Below are 26338 nucleotides of genomic sequence, written 5' to 3'. Positions count from 1 at the left end.
TAAAAAATAAGATAATGCAAATTCATAAAAATAAAACTCCACAATACTGTTAGCATGACAGTTTTTAATGTCCAGCATACACCACTTTGTGACTTTATTGGCTTAAGCAGATATGCTTAATAAATCAAACTGTTTAACAGGAGGCCGGTTAAGTGCAAGGATCTGCCTGATATCATCTCCCAAGACGCTTTTAGAAGCCACTCTCAGTGAAGCAGTTCCCATAAAGAAGGGATTACGTGTAAACGGAAGCAAGTCAAGTAGCCCTTGATATGTCTTCCCTTTAACCAGACTGCCAATGCCACCTGAAATCTAACCCCATCTCACAGAAGTGGAAACTGAGTCTCATGAAGCAAAAATGACTTGGATGACGGTTCTGACACCAAGTCCAGGACTCTTCCTACTTTTGCAGTCTGCATTCTACCCTTCTCATAACTCTTCAAGGCAAAGGAGTGGACACCAAGTTCAAAGCCCTGTAGAAAACGTGAGCACACACCTACTCTACAGAGGAAATAATTCCTTCATCACAACTTCCTCCTGCAGTTTAGACCGGCTTCCTCTGCCTAGACTTTGAGAGGTGTCCAGGAAATGACAGAACTTTACCCAACTTAACGCTCCTAAAATCTGCAAAGTACCAAAAGAATAAGGCTACAGATGTTCTCAGGTTATCATGTTTTATTACTCCAGGCTGAGACGACGATAGCGAATTAAGTTTCCCTTTGGGCAGGGAGCTGCCCCCGCAGTCTACTCCTACGAAGCCTCTGCCCACACGCAAAGCGCGGGTAAGGCTCGGCCAGTCCCCGCCGAGGTGCCAAGGATTCGCGGAAGCGGGCCCGGCGAGCTACAGCCCAGTAGCCAGGGCTCCGCTCCCGGGAGGATGCAAGAGCCAGCCCACGCGCTTCCTCCCTACGGGCGCTGCAGCCAACCCTGCAGCCGCCGCGCAGCCCCACCCTTCACCAGGCTGCCAGCGGGCGCAGTCACGTGAGGCGCGCCCGCAGAACCAATGGGCAGCTCGCGCGGAATGGAAGGGTTTGTCTGACCCCCATGACGTCACAAAGCTGGAGGGGAGCGTGCCGCTCTTCCGCCCCCACGCCCTCGGCAGCGGCCCCCTCTCCTCCTCCCCGCCCACTCGCCACTGCGCAGCCAATCGGAAGCCGGGAGGCGCTCCAGCCCGAACGTGCGGGCGGGGCAGGGTGGTGGCCCGGCGGGGCAGGGGTGTGGAGTGGGCCGCTCTGGGTCGAGGGGCCGTGCTCCCGGGAGTTGCGCCGGCTTGCGTGGAAGGAACGGCGGGAGGTGCCGCCGCTGCGGCCGCCTCCTTGTCGGGAAGAAGCGACTCCTCCCCTGCTGTGCCCGGTTGGTATTCCCTACTCCCGGCCCTGAGCCGTCCAGTCCGGAATCCTCCACCCGCCCAAAGTTGTGAGGGGGCGGCCAATGCGCGTGGGGAGCGGCGGCTGCGGGCGTGAGGAGGGACGAGCCCCGAAGCCCCAGGTGCGCGCGAGGGCTTCGGGGCCGCCCCGGGGTCGGGGTGGGAGGCGGGCCCGCCGTACCCACTGTCAGCGCCTCGGGAGCCGTGGGGACCCGTGGGAGGGTGGGCTGCGGGGAGGTGCGGCGCAGGTGGCGCGGCGTCTCTGCGGGAGTGTCCCCACAGGCAGCCGCCGCGGGCCGACTCCCAGTTTTCAGAACTGAAGCCGGCGCGGCGTGGGCGAGCGGAGAATGCCGCGCGCTTGTGGGCTCTGCACTCGAGCTGGATGGACGGGCCGGTCCTGGGGCGCGCCTCCACCGGCGTCTCGGCCCCCGCCGCCTCCGGCTGTAGCTCTGCCTCTCCCTCGGGGTGGGTTTGTTGGTTTGGTTTCCTTCTTCTCCCCACCCCTTTCTTCCTCCTTCGTCCTCTTCCCCCCTCCTAGCCCCATTCACCGGGCTGGAGCGAAACCTCGCCCCTCCTCCGCTCCCGCCTTCCCTGCCGCCGCCTATTCTAATGAGCATCTCTGCCTTGCTTTCAATGGGCCGGTGCTGCTGTCGCTGCTGCTGCCCGCGCGGGTTGTGGATGTTGTCGGCTCCGTGTTGTGATGACAGGAGAATGTGTGTGTGTCCCGGGCCCAGACGAATTGGTAGGTATTCACTTAACTACCTGCGTTGGGTACCCGGGAAGGATGATGACTGATTTTGTGCGTGGATGGTTTTAGGTGGGTCGGCGTGGAATTAAGAGGTAAGGTAGATAGGAAAGGGGGAAAAGACATCCTGGACCAGGATAGCTTTGATGCCTTATAGAGTGCAATTTTCAGGTAGGGACAAAGGAAACTAATCAAACAAGTGCTGGCTTGGGGTTTCGTGTCTTACGAAAGCATCCATGTAGAGACAACGGCAGCTGTGAAATAGCTAGACATTGCCCCAAAATGCTGAAAAATCATAGTGTCTTGATGCAGGGTGTTTAATGCAATCAGATTACATAAACTGGGGTTCTGACACATTTAATGATTAGTATAGCTTTTTTTTCCCCCCATTTACACCAAAAGCTTTGCAAAGCTAAAGATGTTTGGAGTCGGTGCATTGAATTCTCTAATTTCTTCTGGGAGTTTATTGATGAAGTGGAATCATTTCTTGGCACAAGCTCTGCTGAATGCATCAGTAAGAATGGATGAGTCTCTTGCTGGGTTTGTTTGAAGTTTATATTTCCTTATTAGTCATTGGAAAAATTGGCAAAATCTTCCTATGCTATACCATATAGCATTTAAGGTGGCAAAGTCTGGATCATGGGATAGGAACTTTTCAGTGAAATTGTGGTCAGAAACAACTTGAAAATTTGACACGGCTTCAGTTTACCGCAGCTGTACCTTGCTGCCCTTCTTACTGCCTAATCAGGAGCCTTCTGCTTTGTTAGTTTAGCTATATGTCAACAAAAGTTTTGATTTCATGAGGTTTTGTTGTTGAAGCATAGGATATTCAGAAGGATACTCAGAATTTTTGAATGCTCACTTACTGTTTATGAAAGCATTTGAAAATACTTTGACTTCTTTGGATAACTGTTCTGATGGAGCAAGTATATCATCTGTACTGGTGGTGATAGAATGCTCATTGATCACTGGGTAGGTAACTTCACTAAGAATTTGACTTTTGGAGGCACGTTGGGAGGCTCAGTCCATATGCTAAGCCCCTGAATAACTGAAAGATAGAATTGATACAATTCACTCTCTGCTTTTTTGTTTTTAATCTTGAGAATTTATGTCTGAAGGGAAAATGTGTGTTATTCGAGTGCTTGATGTTTGAATTTGTCTTATTCAGAGCATCTACTGTATGAATCAGTTATTTTGCCACAAAAGTTCATTCATTTTGCAGTCAATTACAAAAGCAGGAGGATGGTCAAAACAAGGAAATTTAAGGAAAGTATGGGTTTCCTGGAAGACGTCATATAGCCAAATCCTGCTGTTGTATCTATCTGTCAAGCCTCCCCTTCAAACACACACACGCACTTAGTACTTTGATTCAATCTACCGGCCATGCAGAAACACACATATTTTTTTCCTCTGAGATTCTTAGGTTTTAAAGTAAGCGTACCAGGAAATAAAAAAATAATAAAACAAACATAAATGCAAACATATATAAAGTTACAGAGAATTTATTTTCATTATGATTGGTATCTGTTTGCATTTTTAATAATAAAAGTGATCTTTATGCAAAGTATGAAATGAGTTAATGTGCTTTTTCATACAAACCTAGCGAGAGATATGGTTCATGTCTGGAAGCCAGTGTCATGTGGCCCAGCATTTCAGCACATCTCCTGGCTCAGTCATGTACACTTAACCTTTGGATGACTTTCAGGTATTCAGTTTGAAGTGCTGTTATTTAAATGGTTAGTCTTAATAGATACCTGTTCTTCTGGAATTTCTATTTTTCATTAGTACCTTTCAGAATGCTTATTTAGTTATTGATCTTATTTCCAAAATTCTGATCATTACCTTCCGTTGCCTAATCTTACCTTAAATGTTGTGAACAAATTCCTTCTTAAATAGTGCTGTTGAAGTAATCGTACTTTTTATCACTTGTCGAAGGGGTTCTGTATGACTGGCTTATTCATTGCTTATTACAGAAGCAAACAAAAATCAGTCATTATTCAGTGTTTTCTCTGTTCCCCACCACCACATTCTACTTACCACTTTTCTAAATATTCTTAAAAGAGGGTGCGTGAAAATAATGGACTATATAGCTAACACGCTCTAATATTTGTGATGATTTCTCTTACTGTGTTGAGCCTTAGAAAGGAGTATTTGACATTAATACTCAGTTGGTTTTATTTCCTCATTCCTTTTTGTTTACTGCATTTGTTTCCTTATTTACAGTATTTCTAAAGCCAGTTTATTTATAGGCCAGATGAATGCTTTGAGGCAGTACCTCGGAATTCAGGGAAAGTATATGTTATTGAGGACGAAGAGGGATTTTTTTCTTTTGTATAAATTTCCTGCATTAATGATACACAGTCATTACACTTTCTAAATAAATGCCCAGCAAAGTATTTTCAGTGTCACATAGTAAGTGGTATGATTTTGGTGTATCATGATTATAATGCTATACATTTTTAATCGAAACCTTAGTCTACTAATGCACTATTTATTAACTCTAAAGGGCAAATAAGATACCTTTTTTTTTTTTTAATGTAAGACAAAATATTTTTCTAGGGTTGAATTCTACTTGGAATCCATAATAGACAAAAATCAGATTTCTGTAGCTTTCTCTTGTAAGCAGAAGAAAATACTAGCAAGTAACCTAAATTTGGAACTGAGGCCACTTACATTACTAGCAAAGTTTTAGAACTACTAGAATACTTTTTTTTTTTTTAATCACGGAGGGTACAGTAAAATTAAACAATGAATAAATGAAAGTTGCATGTGGTTTCAAAGCCTTTTATAACGGAGCCCTGAAGTGGCCTCAGATAGCGTCTGCTCTGATGTGTTCACATACACCTTAGGAAAGTGAGGCTCTAGGAGGTGAGCCAACTTTTCCAGGATTATGTGGCAAGTAGATGGCAGACCTGTGTTCCTCCAAACTTGCCAAATTGGCACAGTGATCTAGAGAAGCATTGTTGCAAGACCATCTTCTGGGATGCAGAGAGGGCATATTGGAACTTCTATTTTTATTCATTATGTAAAATTTTTCTCGTATATGTTATAATAAACATCTTAGCATAGTAATATGTATATAATTTACAGATAACGTGTGAATACACATGGAGTGGAGTTGCATCCTAACACTGTTTTGGTGATAGCCACAGGTAATCAAATGCTAACAATTGATCACAGTCCTGAAAACAGGATCTTCAAAAATGGGAGAAGCCCCTATGCAATATAGGAGATCCCTATTAAAAAAAGGAGATCCTTTTTTAAAGCTACGGAGAAGGGTGATTGGCCAGGTAGACTGCCACTGCATAATGTTACATAACCTTCATTTCCTCCGCTCTCCCCGACCAGATCTGTTGTACATTCTGCACAGTATGTGTTACACAAAGAAATGCAAAGAAAAGAGAAAAGTAAAGCCAGACTGCAGTTCAGTCCTGGCTCCATAAGTGATCAGGAGGTTTGCTTAGCAGAATACATCCTATGGAAATAGTCCATGTCCTGTGTGTAGAAGGTAGTGCCTCCTAGCACGGGGACTGTGTAGATTCACCTGCTAAATTTTTGTTATGAAAGCACAACTAGATTAAGTAGTCTGAATGTAACTTTTTTCTTTGTGCGTACCTGTGTAATTGCTGTCTAGGAACCCCAATCAGAAGTTCCAGCCTGCCTGTCTTCTCTGATGCCATGCCAGCACCAGCTCAGCTGTTTTTCCCTCTGATCCGTAACTGTGAATTGAGCAGAATCTATGGCACTGCGTGTTACTGCCACCACAAACATCTCTGCTGCTCACCCCCTTACATTCCTCAGAGTCGCCTGAGATACACGCCCCATCCGGCGTATGCTACCTTCTACCGGCCAAAGGAGAGCTGGTGGCAGTATACCCAAGGAAGGAGATATGCGTCCACACCGCAGAAATTTTACCTCACACCTCCACAAGTCAATAGCATCCTCAAAGCTAATGAATACAGTTTCAAAGTGCCAGAATTTGATGGCAAAAATGTCAGTTCTGTCCTTGGATTTGATAGCAATCAGCTGCCTGCGAATGCTCCCATCGAGGACCGGAGAAGTGCAGCAACCTGCTTGCAGACTAGAGGGATGCTTTTGGGGGTTTTTGATGGCCATGCAGGCTGTGCTTGCTCCCAGGCAGTCAGTGAAAGACTCTTTTATTATATTGCTGTCTCTTTGTTACCCCACGAGACTTTACTAGAGATCGAAAATGCAGTGGAGAGTGGTCGAGCACTGCTCCCCATTCTCCAGTGGCACAAGCATCCCAATGATTACTTCAGTAAGGAGGCATCCAAATTATACTTCAACAGCTTGAGGACTTACTGGCAAGAGCTTATAGACCTCAATGCTGGGGAGTCAAGTGATATCAATGTTAAGGAGGCCTTGATTAATGCTTTTAAGAGGCTTGATAACGATATCTCCTTGGAGGCTCAAGTTGGTGATCCCAATTCTTTCCTCAACTATCTGGTGCTTCGAGTGGCGTTTTCTGGGGCCACAGCTTGCGTGGCCCATGTGGATGGCGTTGATCTTCACGTGGCCAATACTGGCGATAGCAGAGCCATGCTGGGTGTGCAGGAAGAGGACGGCTCTTGGTCAGCAGTCACTCTGTCTAATGACCACAATGCCCAGAATGAAAGAGAAGTGGAACGTCTGAAATTGGAGCACCCAAAGAATGAGGCCAAGAGTGTGGTGAAGCAAGATCGGTTGCTTGGCTTGCTGATGCCTTTTAGGGCTTTTGGAGACGTAAAGTTCAAGTGGAGCATTGACCTTCAAAAGAGAGTGATAGAATCTGGCCCAGACCAGTTGAATGACAACGAATACACCAAGTTTATTCCTCCTAACTATTACACGCCCCCTTATCTCACCGCTGAGCCAGAGGTAACTTACCACCGATTAAGGCCACAGGATAAGTTCCTGGTGTTGGCAACTGACGGGTTGTGGGAGACAATGCATAGGCAGGATGTGGTTAGGATTGTGGGTGAGTACCTGACGGGCATGCATCACCAACAGCCAATAGCTGTCGGTGGCTATAAGGTGACTTTGGGGCAGATGCATGGCCTTTTAACAGAAAGGAGAGCCAAGATGTCATCAGTCTTTGAGGATCAGAATGCTGCAACCCATCTTATCCGCCATGCTGTGGGCAACAACGAGTTTGGGGCTGTTGACCATGAGCGCCTCTCCAAAATGCTTAGCCTTCCTGAAGAGCTTGCTCGGATGTACAGAGATGACATCACAATCATTGTAGTTCAGTTCAATTCTCATGTGGTAGGGGCATATCAAAACCAGGAGTAGGGGGTGTGTCTTACCTGGGCAGTTCTCAAATGACACTGATTTAAAGGGCAGAGAGATTTTTAAAAGATGCCAATATAATAAACATTTCCAGTGGGTCATCTAAGCTTTTCCCCGTTTGATACTCTAGCGAGTCAAGTAGTCCACAGTGACTTTGCAGCAGGGCAGCAGGGTCCTCAGAGTCTGGTTCTGCTTAGCTCAGACCTCACAGCACCTGCAGTTGAGGAACATTACTTCCTTTCTGCAGATGTCTTGTGACCTGGGCTTCTTTTATCAGTTCGAGAAGATCAGGATGACCTGGCAGAAAGGATCTGGAATAGGCCAAAAGCAAGGATCTTGCTGGGCATGTTCTCCTGGTAAAAGGAAAAAACATCACTGTTCACACCTGCAGATCCCTTTCATCACCAAGATTCCAGTGTACATGAGAATAGTTATTTATTGCATGATTTCCTAGATATACAATCTATGCATTATTCATATAAATATATTTTAACCTGAAGTAGTTTTCAAATCCAATACTTTAAGCCATAAATGACCGAGAACCAAGCAGTCTGAGTTTGTATGTGTGATTATTTGACGGGAATGCTTCTTAAATGGAAAAAACAAACACTGCTCCCTTCCCCACCCCTGCTTACCTAATGTAATTGAAACATTTTCTATTTTGCCACACACTTGAAGACAATAAAGGTTTTTAGTTTTATCCAGTCTTACTGATGTTAGGAAAAAAGGATTTTTTTTTAAGTTTGTATTAATGAAAAGCTTTATTTAGTTTAAAAGAGGAAGATCCAGAATAAAGAGAAGAGACTGATGTCTTCAGTTATTGTCATCTAAAGCCCCCAGCACATCACTCTCATCATGTAATTCCCCAAAGCTTGGCAGGCTCTAAGTGTATGGTGGGTAGACTGCTGCTGAGAAATCATACTTCTAATTTAGTAGTGGTAAGAATTCTCATCACTTTTGGAATTGTAAGGGTGACATACATAAAATACATTTAAATATATAGTTTGGGGGAAGTAAGGTTTAATTTTACCTTCAGGTGTGAGATGGAGAGGAAGTTTTTGTTTTTCCCCACTTAGATGTAGGTCAGTTAAAATAATTGGTTTAAAAACTGCTAAATGCTTTATACATAATGTAGCTTATAAATAGGAATGTTAAGATATACATGTGAGAAATTTTTAAAGATAACTATTGTGCATGCCTGATGCTTAATGGAACACTTCGTAGCATCAAGTATTGTTTGCAGCAGTCTCCATAATTATATGCAGTCCCTTCCAATGCTGTATCAAAGTAAATGGAAAAAAAAATTCAAATTGGCTTTTTGGGAGCTTATTTGATATGCATCAAGTGGCGTTTTGTTCCTGTGTTTAATGGTGATCCATGTACAGCTGTGCATATATTTTCATCACTAATTCTAGCATCAGTATTAAAAGAATGGCTATGACTATATTTGATTTTTCACATAGATTTTAATACAAAACATGATCAGTTTCCCTTGTGTTATTAGTCAAGGGGTGTTTAGGAGTCCTTTAGGATTTCTGTCAAATATTAACTGGATATTCATGGATTTCCTCTGAACTGTGGACACTGAAGTGATGCAGAATTGGCTGCAAAAAAATTTGTTCCAATTGAAAATAGACTCAGGAAGATCACAGCTCAGAACATCATATAATGTTTGTTTTCTGAGGCCTATTTTTTTTTTCTTTTTTTATCCCCTTTAGTCAGCTTGGAACTTTTTTCCCAGGCAGTATTCTGGAAGGGGAAAGCTATTGTACCATACATTTATTTATAAATGTTTGACAGAGACTTCATCTTTTAATGAAATATATGTAGAATGCAGTAGCAATTAAAACTCATTTTCCGGCAGTATTTAAATTTCTCTTGAAGACCACTACTGAAGAGTTCCATGTTATACTTAAAACTTCATCTCTGTGTAGTGCAGTATGTATACCGTGGTCATGACCAAGACAGTAATTCTTATTATTACACAAGAAATTTGGTCTGCAGTCCAAAAGCCTGTCTACTCTCTGTAGAAATGAAAATGGAATGTGGAGTCGATAGTGTGGAAACCAGAATAATTGAATGTTAGAAATCTGAATGTACTGTCATCGAAAAGAAATTGTGAATTTTGTTGTAATTGGTTGTCACTGTGATGTGATATCTAGAATTAAAAATGTGTGAACTTTCATGGTATTTAGCCTTTCTTAAACTTTTTAAAATTTAAATTTTCTAACATATGTATCACTTCTATATTTAATCAATGGCTCATGGTATTTATAATATGCCCTTAACTAGTTAATGGAGTGGTGTTATGGTACACAGTACTTGGAGAAAAAAGCTGTCTTATGAAAGATGTATCTGTGTGAAGAAATGTGAAAAGTTTATATATAGAGAGAATGGTCAGAGAAATGCCCACAGTGAATTAAAGCTTCATATCTGCTTTCTGAATGACCTGTGTTGGTTTTTAATTAATTGTAAATCACTCGATGCTTCCTATGGTGGCAGATTATACTTAACTTTAGGATCTGCTAGATAAGATAGTACTTAGGAAAAAACAAGTAGAGTAAAATTTATATTCGATAACATATACCGATTTTAAATGTGTAGTTTGAGATTTGGTAACCATAACCCCAACAAAGATAAATAACTTTCCTATTGCTCCAGCAGAAAATTCCCTCATGCCCCTTTCCAGTGACTCGCTCCCCACAGAACCATTGTTCTCACTTCTGTCACCATAGATTTTGTTGCTTGTTCTAGAAATTCATTCAAATGAAATCATGCAACATGTGCTCGTTTGTGTCTGATTTTTTTTCAGTGTTGTTGAGATTCATTTGTCGTTGAATGTATTCCTAGCCTCTTACTATCAAGGTAGCATTCCGTAGTATGAGTATATCACAATTTACACATTGTTGATGGACATTATTAGTGCCCCTTCTCTTCTCAATTTAAAGCTAACTTTTAAATTAACAACTTTCAGGGGGGAGTTCCCGTTGTGGCACAGGAGAAATGAATCCAACTAGGAAACATAGGGTTGCAGGTTCAATCCCCGACCTCGCTCAGTGGGTTAAGGATCTGGCGTTGCCATGAGCGGTGGTGTAGGTCGCAGACGCGGCTCGGATCCTGGCATTGCTGCAGCTCTGGTGTAGGCCAGAGGCTGTAGCTCGGATTAGACCCCTAGCCTGGAAACCTCCATATGCTTTTGGTAAGGCCCTAGAAAAGACAAAAAAACAACAAAAAAACCCAATTTCCAGGGATACTATTTTGTTGAATATAGATTTAATATTGCAAATATGATGACAGGTGAGTTTGATGTTCTGTACCTTAATGGTTAGAGTTTTAAAACAAAATTCCCTTTAAACAAGTGATGAAAATGTTTTCATGGTGGAAAAGTTTGGAGGGATTTTCTGAAGGGATTTGGTGGTCTTTTGCTAATGACCTCTCTGTACCTCTCCCACTGATAATCTTGAGTTATTTAGTTCATTAAGTGATTAAGCTAATGACTATCCTGTAAGAAAAAGACAAATTATACTTTGGGTTTTGATCTTGGTTTATCACCATCAGCCATGGATTAGGGTTGAGGAAGGAAGTGGATTAAAGGCTGTTAAATAAGGACTGAGGTGATTTAAGACTATTGCTGCTTATTAAACTGAGGTAGTACTGCCTCGAATGAGCTTTCTTGTTCACTAGTGAAATATATACCTGAACACGGGTTCTTTTAGCTTTAGCTTTGTCCTTGGGTAATAGCAAGAGGGTCTGAGTAACTGTGCTATCCTTAGTCTGTAGGATAACATACCTTAGTTCTGATCTTTTTCATAAATAAAAAAAACTTCATAAAACAATTGCTATCCATTATAGAATTTCTCAGATTTTCAAGCCAAGAGGCCTGGACAGGCTGAGTAAATGAAGACATCTTCATGGTATCAGAATTTACTTGTTACAATATAAAGGTCACTTCCTTTGTGCCATTCGGAATTTACTTTGAAAGTCAAGCTTAAGCCTGTTAAATCCAGTCAGCCCAGTTCTTAGGACAAAGTGTATACCTTGGATTGAATCCTAACTATACAGTACTGTCTTCTAAATAGCTTTCAAATATAAGTCTTCAAAGTAAATGCATTAAGAATGATGAAATTCATGTATATCATGTATCATTAATAGTCATTATCCAATGCACATATTTTAAGAACCACACAATTTATGGTTCTTAATTAGGCAGCCAATGTTTAGGTTCGTAAAGTATGCCCATATCTGGTTTTAAATCATGCCAATAGTTTCTGAACTTTATCTTGTTTGTTCACCAAGATTTTCAGTTCTTTAGAGCCCATGGATTTTGTTTCTCTAAGCCAACACAATATTGAATAAAAAATGTTATGCGTTCACTTTATTTTACATTAGAGACACACAGTCAATTTTTAAAAAGCCCAAAGTGAACTTTAAGAAGTTTTCTCCTTTATTCATCAGAAGTTAACCTATCAAGCCAAATGCAGAGAAATAACTTAATGATAGTTTCATTTTATAGTTAAGATTCAATGATTCCTAAAACTTGAACTAGTTGCCTTTGCAGAGAACTAATATTTAAAAGAAAAAAAGTACCAGAGTTCCCATTGTGGCTCTAATGGTAATGAACCTGACTAGTATCCATGAGGACTTGAGTTTGATCCCTGGACCCGATCAGTGGGTTAAGGATCTGGTGTTGCCGTGAGCTGCAGTATAGGTTGCAGAGCGGCTAGAATCAGGCATTGCTGTAGCTGTGGCTCTGATTCGACCCTCTAGCCTGGTAACTTCCAAATGCTCCCCCAAATAGGAGAAAGTACCAACACACAAATTGGCCCTTCACAAGTTTAGCCCCACTGCCCTGGGGGAGATGACTTCCTTGGGAGAGACCTCAAAGGCTCAATTGTCAAGTGAGTCAATTGGACCCCAAATGTCAATTCATTTCCCCCAGTAAAACTTGCTAAACAGTCCCTGTCCAATCCTTGCCCCCCTTTCCCAGCTCCTTTTGTACAGAATGGGAAATATTCCTTTGCAGGGGCTCCCCAAGAACTGTAGCTGCTGTTTGGAAGTACCTGGCACTTAGTTCCAAAAGAACTCAATAATTCATGCTGGTTCACCTTCCTACCCCAAGGGCAGTGGGGTGTAAGATCCTGCCCTAGAGTCACACTTCTCTGCCTTTCTAAGCCATACCCAGTTTACTGACTGACTTCCTGCACGCACACTCAACGAAAAAACAATCAAATTGTACTGCAGTACAGGGAGGTTAGTGATCATATCCACCCTTTCAGAAACCTCACACCTGGAGTGCTGAGCCACAACAAGCAGCCAAGAAGGGTCAAAGGACTAAAGATTTTATTTCACCTGTGGTGATTTAATCAGTCTGTGTCCTTAAAGGACAAGACCAGTTTGATTGGCTGGCAGTGTTGACTAAGAGGCCAGCCTTCAAGCGTGAAAGCTGAGAATGGGAAATGTGGCAAGAGATCTAAGAGAAAAAAAACAAAGGAAAAGGCGAGAGAAATAAGAGTGGTGTGATTAGAGGCAGTAATGGAGGCAGGGAGCATCAGATCCTCTGACACCTTGGACCAATGACAGGGATGAAAGCAAAGCAGAGGAAAGACAGCAGCCTGCTGAATAGTGGCAAGGTAAAGGATTTTTTAAAAACATTTTTAAGCCCTCATGAAATCATAGATTTTATGCCAGGGCAGCAGCAGCAGTTGGAGTGCAAAGCAGTTTCCATTAGCATGGCCATTTTGTCTTGGCTCATTAGATAAGAGAGAAAAAGGAGCCTTTGAAACTGACCATATGGAAAGGGATCTGTGGTACCCAGATGGACAGTTTTATCTAAAGAAATCTGCTTAGAAATTATTTTTGCTTGCTCCAAACTGGAGGACAGGTTAAACAGCCTAATTTTGCCTGATGAAAACAGACCATATCATTAAAGCCCTGGAATCGGTAGAAAAACAGAGTTGTGAAATTAAGCAGACCAAGCCTTGTGATTGTAAAGTCACATCCCTGTGGCTCTTGCTTAGAGGGGCAAAGATGGCTTCAGATATAACCAGAAAGACCAGTGACCTCACAGCCGTAGTAATACTAATAGCAACCATGGCTACTGTTTCTTGAGCACTTTCTATGTGCCAGGTCCTGTAGAAAGGACACTATATATGTTCCCATTTATTCCTTGTGCTAGCTAGTCTCTGGCCCCTCAACCCTTCTCTAAGCCATCCCTGCCCTTTTCTGTGTGTCTGGAAGCTGAACCCTCCAGGCTGCAGCTCCCAGGCTCACTTACCTCCTGACTACCATTTCCATTTAACCAATGGATAACACCAGCAGGTGATTGGAGGGTTGATGAAAGAGATGCTTGAGTACATGAAAAGATGCTCAACATCACTAATTATTAGAGAAATGTAAATCAAAACTGTAATGAAGTATCACCGCATACCAGTCAGAATGGCCATCATCAAAAAGTATACAAATAGTGAATGCTGGGGAGGGTGTGGAGAAAAGGAAACCCTCCTACACTGTTGGTGGGAATGTAAATTCGTGCAACTACTATGGAGAATGGTATGGAAATTCCTTAAAAAACTGAATGTAGAACTACCATATGATCCAGCAGTCCTACTCCTGAGCATATATTTGGAGAAAATCATAATGCAGAAAGATACTCCCCCCCCAAAGTTCATTGCAGCACTATTTAACAATAGCAAGACATGGAAACAAACCTAAATGTCCATCAGTAGAGGAATGGATAAAGATGGGGTATATATATATAATAGAATATTACTCAGCCATAAAAAGGAAATAATGCCATTTGTGGCAATATGGATGGACCTATAGATTACCATACTAAGTGAAGTAAGACGGAGGAAGACATATATCTTATGATATCACTTATATGTGGAATCCTATAAAATTATACAAAAGAACTTATTTACAAAACAGAAATAAGCACAGATTTCAAAATCAAACTTATGGTTACCAAAGGGTTTCGAAACTGGGGAGGAGAGATAAATTAGGAGGATGGGATTAACATATTCACACTACCGTGTATAAGATAGATAACTAACAAGGACCTACTTATAGCACAGGGAAATCTACCCAACATTCTCTGTAGGAAAAAATAATATATATGTATATTCATTATTGTATATATTATATGTATATAACTGATTCACTTTGCTGTACACCTGAAACTGATACAACATTGTAAATCAACAATACTCCAATAAAAATTAAAAAAAAAGAGATTCTAGGATATCTCCTCTTCATTCTCTCCATGCTTCAAGCTGCATTTCCAGCACTAGCTGTGTCCTTCCATACTATAGCACCCTTAGGGCTGCACCTCTTTCACAATTCCAGTTCTTGCTGGGCTCAGGTCATGTGATTCCTCCCTTCATCCTTTCCTTAGGGGTGGTAATGGCTTCCTGCTACTCCTTACCTCTGGGTGCCTCAACAACCCTTGTTTGTTTTCTCATCCTTGCTCACACCTCTGTGAATAATCTGTTCATTCGAAGAGTGTAAGGTGAAATCAGTTTCCTGCCAGGAGCTAACCAATATAATCCTTAAAACAAACTAAAGTATTATTTTCTCTATTTTACCTAATGCAAAGAGGCTAGGTGGCTGGTCCAGCATCACAGGGCAAACAGAGCCATATCTGTGTATTTCAAAGCCTGCATGTTTAATGACCACATCACACTGCCCAGCCCTTCCATGTAACCAGAATTATGCCTTTGGAATTGAGAAGACCTGAGGACTCTTGAGTGGCCAATAGGCAATTGAACACTTGGGAAGCCGAGGCAGACCTCCTTAGAAGCAGCAGCAAAGACTGATGTAACCCAGCAGTTAGTCTAGCACATAAGGAATAGAGCCACCCATGGATGGAGTGTGGCAAGTGACGACAAACAGCAGTGCATTGCAGTGTCCAGGTATGCAGTTCCTCAGCTCACCAGTGTTTCTGTTGACATCTCCATGGTGGGAGATGAGGTAGAAAGGTAGGAGTCACAGAAAAGTAAATAGTGCTTAAGTAAATAGTGTAATTGAGTCTTGAACGACATGGGGGCTAGGGGCCCCAAATCTGCCAGTGGAGTAGAAAATCCAGGTGTAACTTTCAGTCAGCCCTCCGAATACTCAGTTCCTATGGATCCATGTTTCCTCTGTATCTGTGATTCTGCATCGGCAGATTCAACCAGTCATACATCACATAGCTCTGTAGTATTTACATGTAATAAGTGGACCTGCCTAGTTCAAATCCTTGTTCTTTAAGGATCAAATATGCACAATGACCACAGCATCCTTGCAGTTATCCTACATTTAGAGACAGAACACTTGAGAAAGCAAACACTAGCCAACCAAGTATAGGATGCAACGGTTGGTAGGGGCAAGGGTGGGAGAAAAAATTTCAAAATAAGGTCAGCCAGAACCAAGCTAGGCTGAAAACTGGCTTCAAGCCACTCATAGGAGGGAGACTTGACTAATTCTAAATGAGGAGGGATTGGTAGTTAGGCAAAAGAACATCTGCATGATTTACATATTGCCATTATTTATTCACGTGTGTACACACACAGTTGGTAAACTGGTATGTTTGGTTCAAACACAGTCATATTTTTGTTCCTCTCGATTCCTTGGTTACCATGGTGCACAACCGCTGAGCTCTACTCAGGTATGAGGTAATTTGACAACTGATCTTGGGTGACCTAAGCAGTCACCCATCAAAGTCTTAGAACATGATAGCTGGTTTGAATTGCCAAACACCAATTAGTTCAGTCCAACCCATCAAATGTTTACGGGGCTCATTCATCGTTTTAGGTAACTTGGATATGAGGTAACCCCCTTCCAAAACGGCTCCCAATGATTCCCACCTTCTGCTGTTTGTTCCCTGTGTAATTTGCTCTCTGGATTTGTGTGACCAGTAGAACACAGCAGATGTGATGGGATGTCCCTCCTGAAATCAGATTGTAAAGGACACTACAGCTTTTCTCTTGGTACTCTCACTCTCTTTCTCTTGGATTACTCATTCTGGGAGGAGATGTTGTGAGCAGCCTTGTAGAGAAAACACATGGAAAGAGACTGATGCTTCCTGGCAACAGTGTAAGTGAAGTTGGAACTGGATCTTGCAGCTCCGTCAAGTCTCCAAAGGCTGCAACCCCAGCTGACAGCATGATTACAACCTCATGAAAAATCCTGAGCTAGAAAAGCTGCTCCCAAACTCAAACCCTCAGAAAATGAAGCGAGTTATTTTACTAGAAAAATGAGTTTATTTGCTAGTAAATATGGGAACAGCAAAAATTGCAATTTAGGACATGCAATTTATGGGAAATCACAGGCAAATTTGGAGAACACAAGAGAGGAACATTTCTTATAGAGGGAGGAGGGAGTGGCTGTTATAAACAAAGAAGTCCAATTAGAGGAAAGTGGGTATATGAAGTGTAGTGAAATTTCATTGGCTGAGTTGCAACAGTCTTTCATTGGCTGGGCTGTTGCCAGGTAAAGAGAAATGCTTCCTCCTACTGGGTAGTAGTAAACTTCTTTCTGTTGGAGATGCAAAGGTCTGTCCCTTCAAGTTGGGTTTGCAATTGCAAACTGACTTTGGTGGAGCATGAGATCTTCTTCTTTTGGAGCTCCCCTTGCCATTTTAAATGAGGTTTTTATTTATAGACAAACCTCATTTCATTGTGCTTCACTTTATTTTGCTTTGCACATACTGCATTTTTACAAATTGAAGGTTTATGGCAACCCTGAGTGGAGCAAGTCTATCAGTGCCATCCTTCCAGCATTTGCTCACTTCTTGTCACTGTGTCATATTTTGGTAATTCTTTTTTTTTTTTTTTTGTCTTTTTGTTTTCTTGAGCCGCTCCTGTGGCATAGGGAGGTTCCCAGGCTAGGGGTCCAATTGGAGCTGCAGCCACCAGCGTCCGCCAGAGCCACAGCAACACGGGATCCAAGCCACATCTGTGACCCACACCACAGCTCATGGCAACGCCAGATCCTTAACCCACAGAGCAAGGCCAGGGATCGAATCTGCAACCTCATGGTTCCTAGTCGGATTTGTTAACCCTGCGCCATAACGGGAACTCCCACATTTTGGTAATTCTTGAACTACGTATTTGTTATGGCGATCTGTGAAGAGTGATCTTTGTTTTTGTTTCTCTTTATCAATACTTTGCTTTTTTAAAATTAATGTACAATGTTGTGTCAGTTTCTGCTGTACTGCAAAGTAATTCATTGTACATACATATACATTCTTTTTAATATTATTTTCCATTATGGTTTATCTCAGGATATTGACTATAGTTCCCTGTGCTATCCAGTAGTACCTTGTTGTTTGTCCATTCTATATGTAATAGTTTGCATCTGCTAACTCCAAACTCCAAGTCAATCCCTCCCTCACTCCCTCCACCTTGGCAACGACAAGTCTGATCTCTATGTCTGTGAGTCTGTTTCTGTTTCATATTTTAAATTCCATGTGTAAGTGATATCAAATGGTATTTGTCTTTCTTTTTCTGACTTGCTTCACTTAGCATGAAAATCTCTTTTTCCATCCATGTTGTACAAATAGTATTAGTTTGTTCTTTTTACGGCTGAGTAGTAATCCACCGTGTACCACATATGTGTACCTAATATATGTGTACCACATGCACCACATCTTCTTTATCCATTCATCTGTTGATGGATATTTGGGTTGTTTCCATATATTGGATATTGTGAATAGTGCTGCTATGAACATAGGGGTGCGTGTATCTTTTTGAATTATAGTTTTGTCTGGATATATGCCCAGGAGTGGAATTTTCGAATCATATGGTAGTTCTATTTTTAGCGTTTTGAGGAGCCTCAGATCTTTGCTATTGCTCCAATAACTTGCTGAGGGCTCAGATAGTTACTAGTTAGCATTTTTAGCAATGAGGTTTTTTATTTTTTTATTTTTATTTTTTGTCTTTTTAGGGCTGCCCCTGCAGCATATGGAGGTTCCCAGGCTAGGAGTCAAATCAGAGCTATAGCTGCCAGCCTATGCCAGAGCCACAGCAATGTAGGATCCGAGCCGTGTCTGCGACCTACACCACATCTCACAGCAACACTGAATCCTTAATCCAGTGAACAAGGCCAGGGATCAACCTCATTGGGTAACCTACTAGTTAGGTTCACTAACCACTGAGTCACGATGGGAACTCCTAAAGTATTTTTAAATTAAGGTATGAACATTGTTTTTTTAGGCATGATGCTATTGCATACCTAATAGACTATAATATAGCATAAACATAACTTTTATATGAGCTGGGAAACTGAAAAATTTGTGACTTGCTTTATCGCAATATTTGCTTTATTTATTGTGGTAATCTGGAGCCAAACCCACGATATCTCTGAGGTATGCTGTATTAATTTTCACAGAAATAGCTCTTTGTTGTTTTAGATATTAAGATTTGTGGTAACTTGTTGTACACTTGAAAATCTTAATAATAGATAATCAAGTTCAACTATTATCTTGCTATTGAATGACAATATTAACACTTCAGTGTACATCAGAAACCGGTGTAGTATAGTGGAACTAAAACTGGCTTAGACACAGGTTAACCTAGATATATGTCCCAAGTTGACCAGCTCCTAGAAATTATTTTACCTCTTAGTGCCTCAGATTACCTGTCTGTAAAAAGGAGATAACAATGGCACTTCCTTTCTTTATAGGCTTTGTGTGAGGATTATAAAGAATAATGTATATAAAGTGCTCTGGGAGCCATGTTTATTATTATCCTTCCAGGCCTTTTGATATACATTTAAAATAAAATCAGATTGTGCTGTGCATATTGATTTGTAACCTGTTTGTCCACTTAATAATACATGACAAATATCTTTTTAGATGTCCCATGTGGATATGGATTGGAAGAATGAAATTTGTCAAAACACCCATTCTACCCAAAGCTATCTACAAAGCAATGCAATCCCTATCAAAATCCAATGGCATTTTTCACAGAAATAGAAAAAAAACAATCCTAAAAGATAGCCACAACAATCTTAAGCAAGGACAACAAAGATGTAGGCATTATGCATCCTGATTTCAATATGTATTACAAAGCCATAGTAATCAAAACAGTATGGTACTGGCACAAAAACGTACATATAGACCAAAGAAACAGAATAGAGAGCCTGGAAATAAAAATATGCATATATAAAGTCAACTGATCTTCAATAAGGGTGCCAAGAACACACAAAATGGAAAGGATAGTCTCTTGGTAGATGGTGCTTGGAAAATTGGATATCTACATATGGAAGAATGAAGTTGGAGCCTTATCTCATACCCACCCCACCTGACTTTTGCCCTATCTCTATAGTCCTCTTCTTTTCTGGTCTCTGGTCAGAAGAGCCACCTGTTTGTAATGTCACATGCCTCATACTGGATCTAGACTGTCATAATCATTGCCTACAGCTTTGCTGGTGCTGATTCAGCCAAGAAAGTTTCTAATTCCAGAGTGAGCTGGACCACAAAACCCACAGTAGGTAAGTAACCATGACCAATGGATTCTGTTTGGCTTCCAAGTTCTCACTGTTTTTCTCTGGCTCCCAACCTAATATAGATCCCAGAGATCCAATTCCGGAATGGTGGCAGGAGGAGCCGCTCAGACCGGCTCTCTGGTGAGAACAGTCATAACTGGTGAAAATTATTTTTAAGAACTCAACCATTTAAGATCTCTGGAAATTGTCCTGAGGGCATACAACGAATGAAGAAAACATTCAGGAAAACCTACTAAATCTCAGTAAGAATAGTGAGAGTCTATAGCATTTGAACTGTGACCTGCTCCCTGCCTCTCCCTGCCCCCAGCTAAAAGTAAGATGTATTCTTCTGCCATGATTTGTAGATTAGGAAGAAGTTGGAACGTGATAGGTCTTGAGTAGCAGAGAACTTAATTAAAATAGTCAAAGCAGATGGCTCTATTTTCCTCAATTTCACCTGCACACAAAAGGGCAGTAAGACAGCCTCTTGGTCTTTCTGAGAGAATACTTAGACAGTTACAGCCCACATACTGCAATCTCATTGTATGGGTTATTTGAAGAAGTGTAGCTCAAACAGGCATTTGAGCTTTACTCACATCTTTAAAAATTTTAAATTATCTAAATCATCATTCATGATTTTAAATTATCTAAATCATCATTCATGATTAAACACTTTACCTGCAACTCTTCTCTAGCACCCAGTAAATCCTAGGGGCCTCACTCTCCCCCCAGCTCACACAGATCCCTCTCTTCTGCCCTTCTTCTCTAGTGAGTCTGATCCAACACTCCCCTTCCCTCCTCTCCCCTTGCCCTTCCCCAGTGCCTCTGGCATTGGAGGCCAAGGAAGAGGCAAATGGGACAACACCCAGATGATTTTGTCCTGTTGCATTTCAGCCACATTAAGCTTCTGAGGTTTTGGATTTTATCTTAGTATGTGTGTGTGCACGTGTGTGTTGCTGCACCCCACCAGAGAATGTGGAAGTTCCCAGGCCAGGGATCAAACCCAAATCCATGCTACAGCAGCAACTGGAGCCACTGAAGTGACAATGCCAGGTTATTAGCCCACTAAGCCACAAGGGAACTCCTTGTGTGTATTTTTAAAATTCATATTTTGGAAGTTTGTTATGGGAGTTCCTGTCCCGTCGCTCAACAGTAACAAACCCGACTAGTATCCATGAGCACACGGGTTCGATCCCTGGCCTTGCTCAGTGGGTTAAGGATCTGGCGTTGCTGTGAGCTGTGTTGTGGGTCTCAGACATGGCTCAGATCTGGCATTGCTGTGGCTGTGGTGTAGGCTGGCAGCTACAGCTCTGATTTGACCCCTAGCCTGGGAACTTCCATATACTGCAGATGTGGTTCTACAAAGACAAATAAAACATAAAAGTTTGTTATTGTCCTTTGGCAAATTATCTTCCTTCTATGGACAGTCACTTATGTGTTCCTCACCAATGCCCCTTTATTCTGTCCCTCATCTACATATGAGTTTGACCATCTGTGCATTATGGTTTTTCTATCACACTTATTTGTGTCATTTCCCTTTTTGGGGAAAAGGCCTGCCCCTCACCCCTCACTTATAGCTCCCCATCCCGGGTGGCAGGCACAGCAGACAGACTGGGAACCAAACCGCTTGGGAGGGAGGTGAAGGAGCGGCTGCTTCCTGATATTGTTGCACCTGTACCAGGGCTTGAGCCTGTTTTGAGGTTCCTGACTCTGAGAGACAGAGCGTCCTTTTGTATGCTGGCCTCTCTGACATGTAGTAGGAGCTCAGTAAAGCTGATCTGGCTCTGCATTTGTGGCTTAATGGCAACATTGCTGGTGTCTTCTTTGCAGCATCAACAGCTCTCTTACAGAGAGGGCAGTGAGAGTGACTCAGGTGAAAGCTGGCTACTATCGCAGAAGTTGTGTACAAAGTTCATGTTTGGTCACTGTAGGAGAGAATTCAAACTAAGTTCACTGGGTCTGTCAGCTCTGTCCTAAATCCAGCCTATCCTCCCCTTCGGGTCACCTTTGCCCATATCCTGAAGAGGAAGTCTTTCTCTGTTTTGGCTCAACTAAATTTCTTTAGTTACCAAAGAAGTTTACTTTCTGCAGGGAGAAATGGGTTTCTTCCCTCTGATGGCAAACTGAGCTTTATCTCCCTTGACCAGCAAGAAACTGAGCTCCAGGTTCCTGAGGAAAGGCTGCTAAGACTGGGGGCTGCAGCCAGATGCTGCCTCCTGCCTTCTTTTGGATTTGATTGTGGTTTAAAACCCCAGGGGGAAATGAAAGGTGCCTCCCACTGTCTCTCCACAAAAGATGCAGCATTGCTTCATTAGCATTTGTGAGCACCAAACGTAGCCAACCACTCCTGTGATATCAGAAAGTCCTGGGGTAGACTAGACTGGAGAGCAGTTCAGCACAGCATGTGATTTTGAAATACGGTTTTCCCAAAAATAAATATAGGCACGAAAGGAAACGGTTTAAATAATGGTATAAAAAATATATGTTATGTAAGATTCTGACCTTCATTCTGAGTCCTTTTCTCTCAGGACAACTTTCCCTTATTCTTTTGACCTTAAAGGATGGCTTTTTTTTTTTTTTTTTTTTTTAAGAAAAAGGAAGTTATGTTCTCAGAAGCAAGAAGAAACAGCAGCCACAGACATGCAAACTTTCCAGGTCTTCACTGGAGGGGTACAGGTGAATTCTTTGCCATTTAAGGGGCTCTTTGCTTGACAAGTCTTTCTTCTGAACAATGGCTTCTGCAGAATTCAGATAGCTACAGGACACTCAGTTGCTTGGTTCAGCCAATCATTCAGCATGTATTTACTGCCTACTATGCATCAGGAACAGAATTTAATTCTAAAATAAGTTTAAAACGCTTACTAAGGCCTCCAACATGCTTGCCATGTCCTGCACATCAGTTTAATGAACACAACGTCATTCGTGTGGTAGACCGATGACATGTGTTACCGAATTTTCAGATAGCCTGAGGCCTTTGGGACTATATTATGACAGAGGGCATGAATTAATTTATGAGCCAGAGAAAGACTGTAAATGTTTACTACCGCTTGTCCCCCATCAATGCAAACTGCTTCCAGCACTCTTTTCTGATGAGAAGACAACACATGTGCCAGATCAATGGCCATGAGCCAGAGGCCATATTAACCAGCTCTAGTAATGATAGTAGCAGCTAGGACGGCTGCAATTAGATCTTCTCCTTAGTTGAATTGGTAGGAATTCACTTCTGTGGTCCATTTGGTTTTAGAGGAGATAAACTAGTGAACTAAATGGACATATGAGGGGGACAACCACCCCTGTATCCTTAGATTTTTAAAAGTGACATTAATATACAGCACAGGGAAATACAGTCATTATTTTGTAATAACTTTAAATGGAGTATAATCTATTAAAAATTGAATCACTGTATTGTATACCTGAAGCTAATATAGTAATGTAAATCAACTCTATTTCAATTAAAATATTAACAAATAATTAAAATAAGTTTAAAACAAGTGATTAAAATATCAGCTCTCAGCCAAATGTAATCAAGTTGCACAACTTGCCAAATATTGTCTTATTTGCAACTTTGAGTGTATTTACTCTGAGTGGACAGGCTTACTACATAACTGCTTGATCTTTCTTCTCCCTGCCCCACTTCTCCACCAGTGGCCAAATCTGGAAACAGAGAGAGAGGGGAAGAGGATGCCAGTTTGGAGCCAAAACATGTATGGTGCTTAAGCACATCCCTTTGCTTATCTTCTTGCAAGTCCTTGGTCAGTTCCCAAGCCCATTCCCCAGAGCGGCTGTTGCAAAGCTACATCACTTCTCCAAGCTCCTCTAAGTTTTCCTCTTTGATTCTCCAACGCCTCTCAACAGATGGCTTATCTTATACTGAGAACACTGAAGTGACCAAGTGAGAACTTGCTTAGTTTCCTGCTTCCTGGCCAACAACTTAATCTGTTTCTACACCTCCCTCCTTTTCTCTCATTTGTAAGTCTCACCTCTCCACCAGTCTTATTAATCAGATCTGCCTTCAGCGTCTCTCCAATGGAATCACATTTTAAGGTGGAGATTAGATTTTTAAGTCAGCACACAGGCAAAAGTCACATACAGTTAAAATTACTCTAGTAGACTTCTTTTTTTTTTTTCATTTACTAAGAACATTTTTTTTATTTGCTTTATTGAGGATCATAATAACAGTCGTTTTAAAATCCTCATCCTTTTTTTTTTTTTTTTTTTTTAGCTATTTCTTGGGCCGCTCTCCACGGCATATGGAGGTTCCCAGGCTAGGGGTCTAATCGGAGATGTAGCTGCCGGCCTACGCCAGAGCCACAGCAACTCAGAATCCAAGCCGTGTCTGCAACCTACACCACAGCTCACGGCAACGCCGGATTGTTAACCCACTGAGCAAGGGCAGGGACCGAACCCACAACCTCATGGTTCCTAGTCGGATTCGTTAACCACTGTGCCACGATGGGAACTCCTAGTAGACTTCTTAAATCACTCCCAACAGCAGGTCCAATGTAGCTTTGAGAATACAGCCCTCTAAAGTTTTAGTTAGGTGTGAATGCATCAAGTAGACTCTAACATATAGGTGTAAGGTATACACACTGCAAAAGGGATATATTCCACACAAGGTATAGCAAAATAGAACATGAAATTCCTAAGAGGAATTACTTGGAGAAAATTAAGTAAGTAAGCTTTTTGGAATCTCAAACAAATTGATGGATATTCTGACTTCCCATTTGGTGTCACCACCCTCGTTTTCGTGGATAACTTTATTAAGTTCCTCTCTAGTCCCTAATTAGTTCTCCACCAGTACCCACTAGTATGACATCACATGTCACTCTGTGTGCTGTCTGGAACGTCCTCCATACTTCCATTAATAGGTTTCACTAAGAGGCTTCCCTGCCTGAGTCTTGCAACTTCTTTGAATGAAATAGTCCACAGGATTTCCAGTATTCTTCAATAATAATTTTTCTCTCTGCCCTATTAAGATTAAACTTGTTGGAGTTCCCATCGTGGCTCAGTGGTTAACGAGTCCGACTAGGAACCATGAGGTTGCAGGTTTGATCCCTGGCCTTGCTCAGTGGGTTAAGGATCCAGCGATGCCGTGAGCTGTGGTGTAGGTCGCAGACACGGCTCGGATCTGGCATTGCTGTGGCTCTGGTGTAGGCGGGAGGCTTCAGCTCCAGTTAGACCCCTAGCCTGGGAACCTCCACAGATGCAGCCCTAGAAAAAGACAAAAAAAAAAAAAAAGATTAAAGTTGTCACTTATATCTGGAATCTAATATATGGCACAAATGAACCTTTCCACAGAAAAGAAAACCATGGACTTGGAGAATACACTTGTGGTTGCCAAGGGGGAGGGGGAGGGAGTGAGATGGACTGGGAGTTTGGGGTTAATAGATGCAAACCATTGGTTTTTGATATGGATTAGCAATGAGATCCTGCTGTGTAGCACTGAGAACTATGTCTAGTCACTTATGATGGAGCATGATAATGGGAGAAAAAAGAATGTATACATGTATGTGTAACTGGGTCACCATGCTGTACAGTAGAAAAAAAATTGTTGTGGGGATAACAATTTAAAAAATTAAAAAAAAAAAAAAGATTAAACTTGGCTATCTATAAAGGAAATCCAAAATAGCAGTGGCTTCTCTCTTTCTCTCTCCCAAAAGAAGTCCAGAGTATGTGGTGCAGGGTTGTTTTGGTGGTTCCACTGTTAACAGGGATCCAGGCTCCTCCTCCCTTTCTGCTCTGCCTTTCTAGTTCATGGCTTCCATCCTTGTGGCTGCTGCAGCTCCAGCCACTGCATCCACATTCTAGACATCAGGGAGAAAGAAGGCGGTGAGCAGGAAATTTATCCCAAACTGGGAAATGAAACAAAAGGATGACTATGTGTTCTACCAATGTCATACAAGAGCACTATCAAGTTCCCCCAAGGGTCATTTCACTTGGAAATGATTTACTCTTTTGTTACTGTTGATTAGGGTTCAGTCTCTAAAATTAGATGTTAATTCATTTAAAAAGCATTAAGATGCAAGTGAATTTTTCTCAGAATAGATGGTTTTATTCCCTTCATGGACATTTGCCCCTTTTGTATCTAACTTAGCATTCTTATTCCAGTATTTTTTTTTCCCTGCTGAACTGGCTGAGTCATCTTGCTGGCTCCCCTCATTAATGAATCAATTACACTGTGGCCTGTGCTCAGATAATGTGTCCGAATTTCATTTTTAACAGTTATCTGTTTCAACAATAGGAAGGACAAAAGAGCTTTTTCCCAGCTGAGGCAGCAATCTCTCCAAATGTCTCACCTAAAATTTCTGCTTGTATCTCTTGAGCCAGAATGTAGTCATAAGGCCACACCTAGCAGCAAGGGAGCTTGGAAAGTATGGTCTTCCAGCTAAGTACATTAAAGTCAGGGTTCCTTACTAGATAGGCAGAGATTGGCGAGCAGAGACAACTACAAATCTTTGTCACCAGTGTATAGATCC

General features: G+C 41.9%; 1 protein-coding gene across 6 annotated transcripts; it reads left to right on the top strand.

Moving 5' to 3' along the window:
• Positions 1 to 1185: 1185 nt before the first annotated feature.
• Positions 1186 to 10183, top strand: PDP1 (pyruvate dehydrogenase phosphatase catalytic subunit 1). Of its 6 annotated transcripts, XM_047783608.1 has the most exons (4): positions 1314 to 1350; positions 2071 to 2105; positions 5199 to 5260; positions 5743 to 10183. In XM_047783608.1, exon 4 carries the CDS (start codon positions 5787 to 5789, stop codon positions 7398 to 7400), a length of 1614 nt encoding a protein of 537 aa, XP_047639564.1. In that variant the 5' UTR covers positions 1314 to 1350; positions 2071 to 2105; positions 5199 to 5260; positions 5743 to 5786; the 3' UTR covers positions 7401 to 10183. The 6 variants fall into 6 exon arrangements, with proteins under 6 accessions (XP_047639565.1, XP_047639566.1, XP_047639564.1 ...); XM_047783609.1 differs by lacking the exon at positions 5199 to 5260 and having other exon boundaries at positions 1186 to 1350; XM_047783605.1 differs by lacking the exons at positions 1314 to 1350; positions 5199 to 5260 and adding an exon at positions 1361 to 1485.
• Positions 10184 to 26338: the final 16155 nt, after the last annotated feature.

Source organism: Phacochoerus africanus, chromosome 6 (genome assembly GCF_016906955.1).
Source record: "Phacochoerus africanus isolate WHEZ1 chromosome 6, ROS_Pafr_v1, whole genome shotgun sequence".
Lineage (NCBI taxonomy): Eukaryota > Metazoa > Chordata > Mammalia > Artiodactyla > Suidae > Phacochoerus > Phacochoerus africanus.
Note: the sequence above shows the minus strand (reverse complement) of the source record. Positions and strands in the feature narration are given on the sequence as shown.

Excerpts from the sequence above, each read along its gene's own strand:
- PDP1 (XM_047783604.1), top strand. The coding sequence starts at position 1,746 with ATGGACGGGCCGGTCCTGGGGCGCGCCTCCACCGGCGTCTCGGCCCCC. Across the intron at positions 1,829-2,070 it reads AGCTCTGCCTCTCCCTCGGG|GAGAATGTGTGTGTGTCCCG; the intron begins GTGGGTTTGTTG and ends TTGTGATGACAG. Across the intron at positions 2,106-5,742 it reads TCCCGGGCCCAGACGAATTG|GAACCCCAATCAGAAGTTCC; the intron begins GTAGGTATTCAC and ends ATTGCTGTCTAG.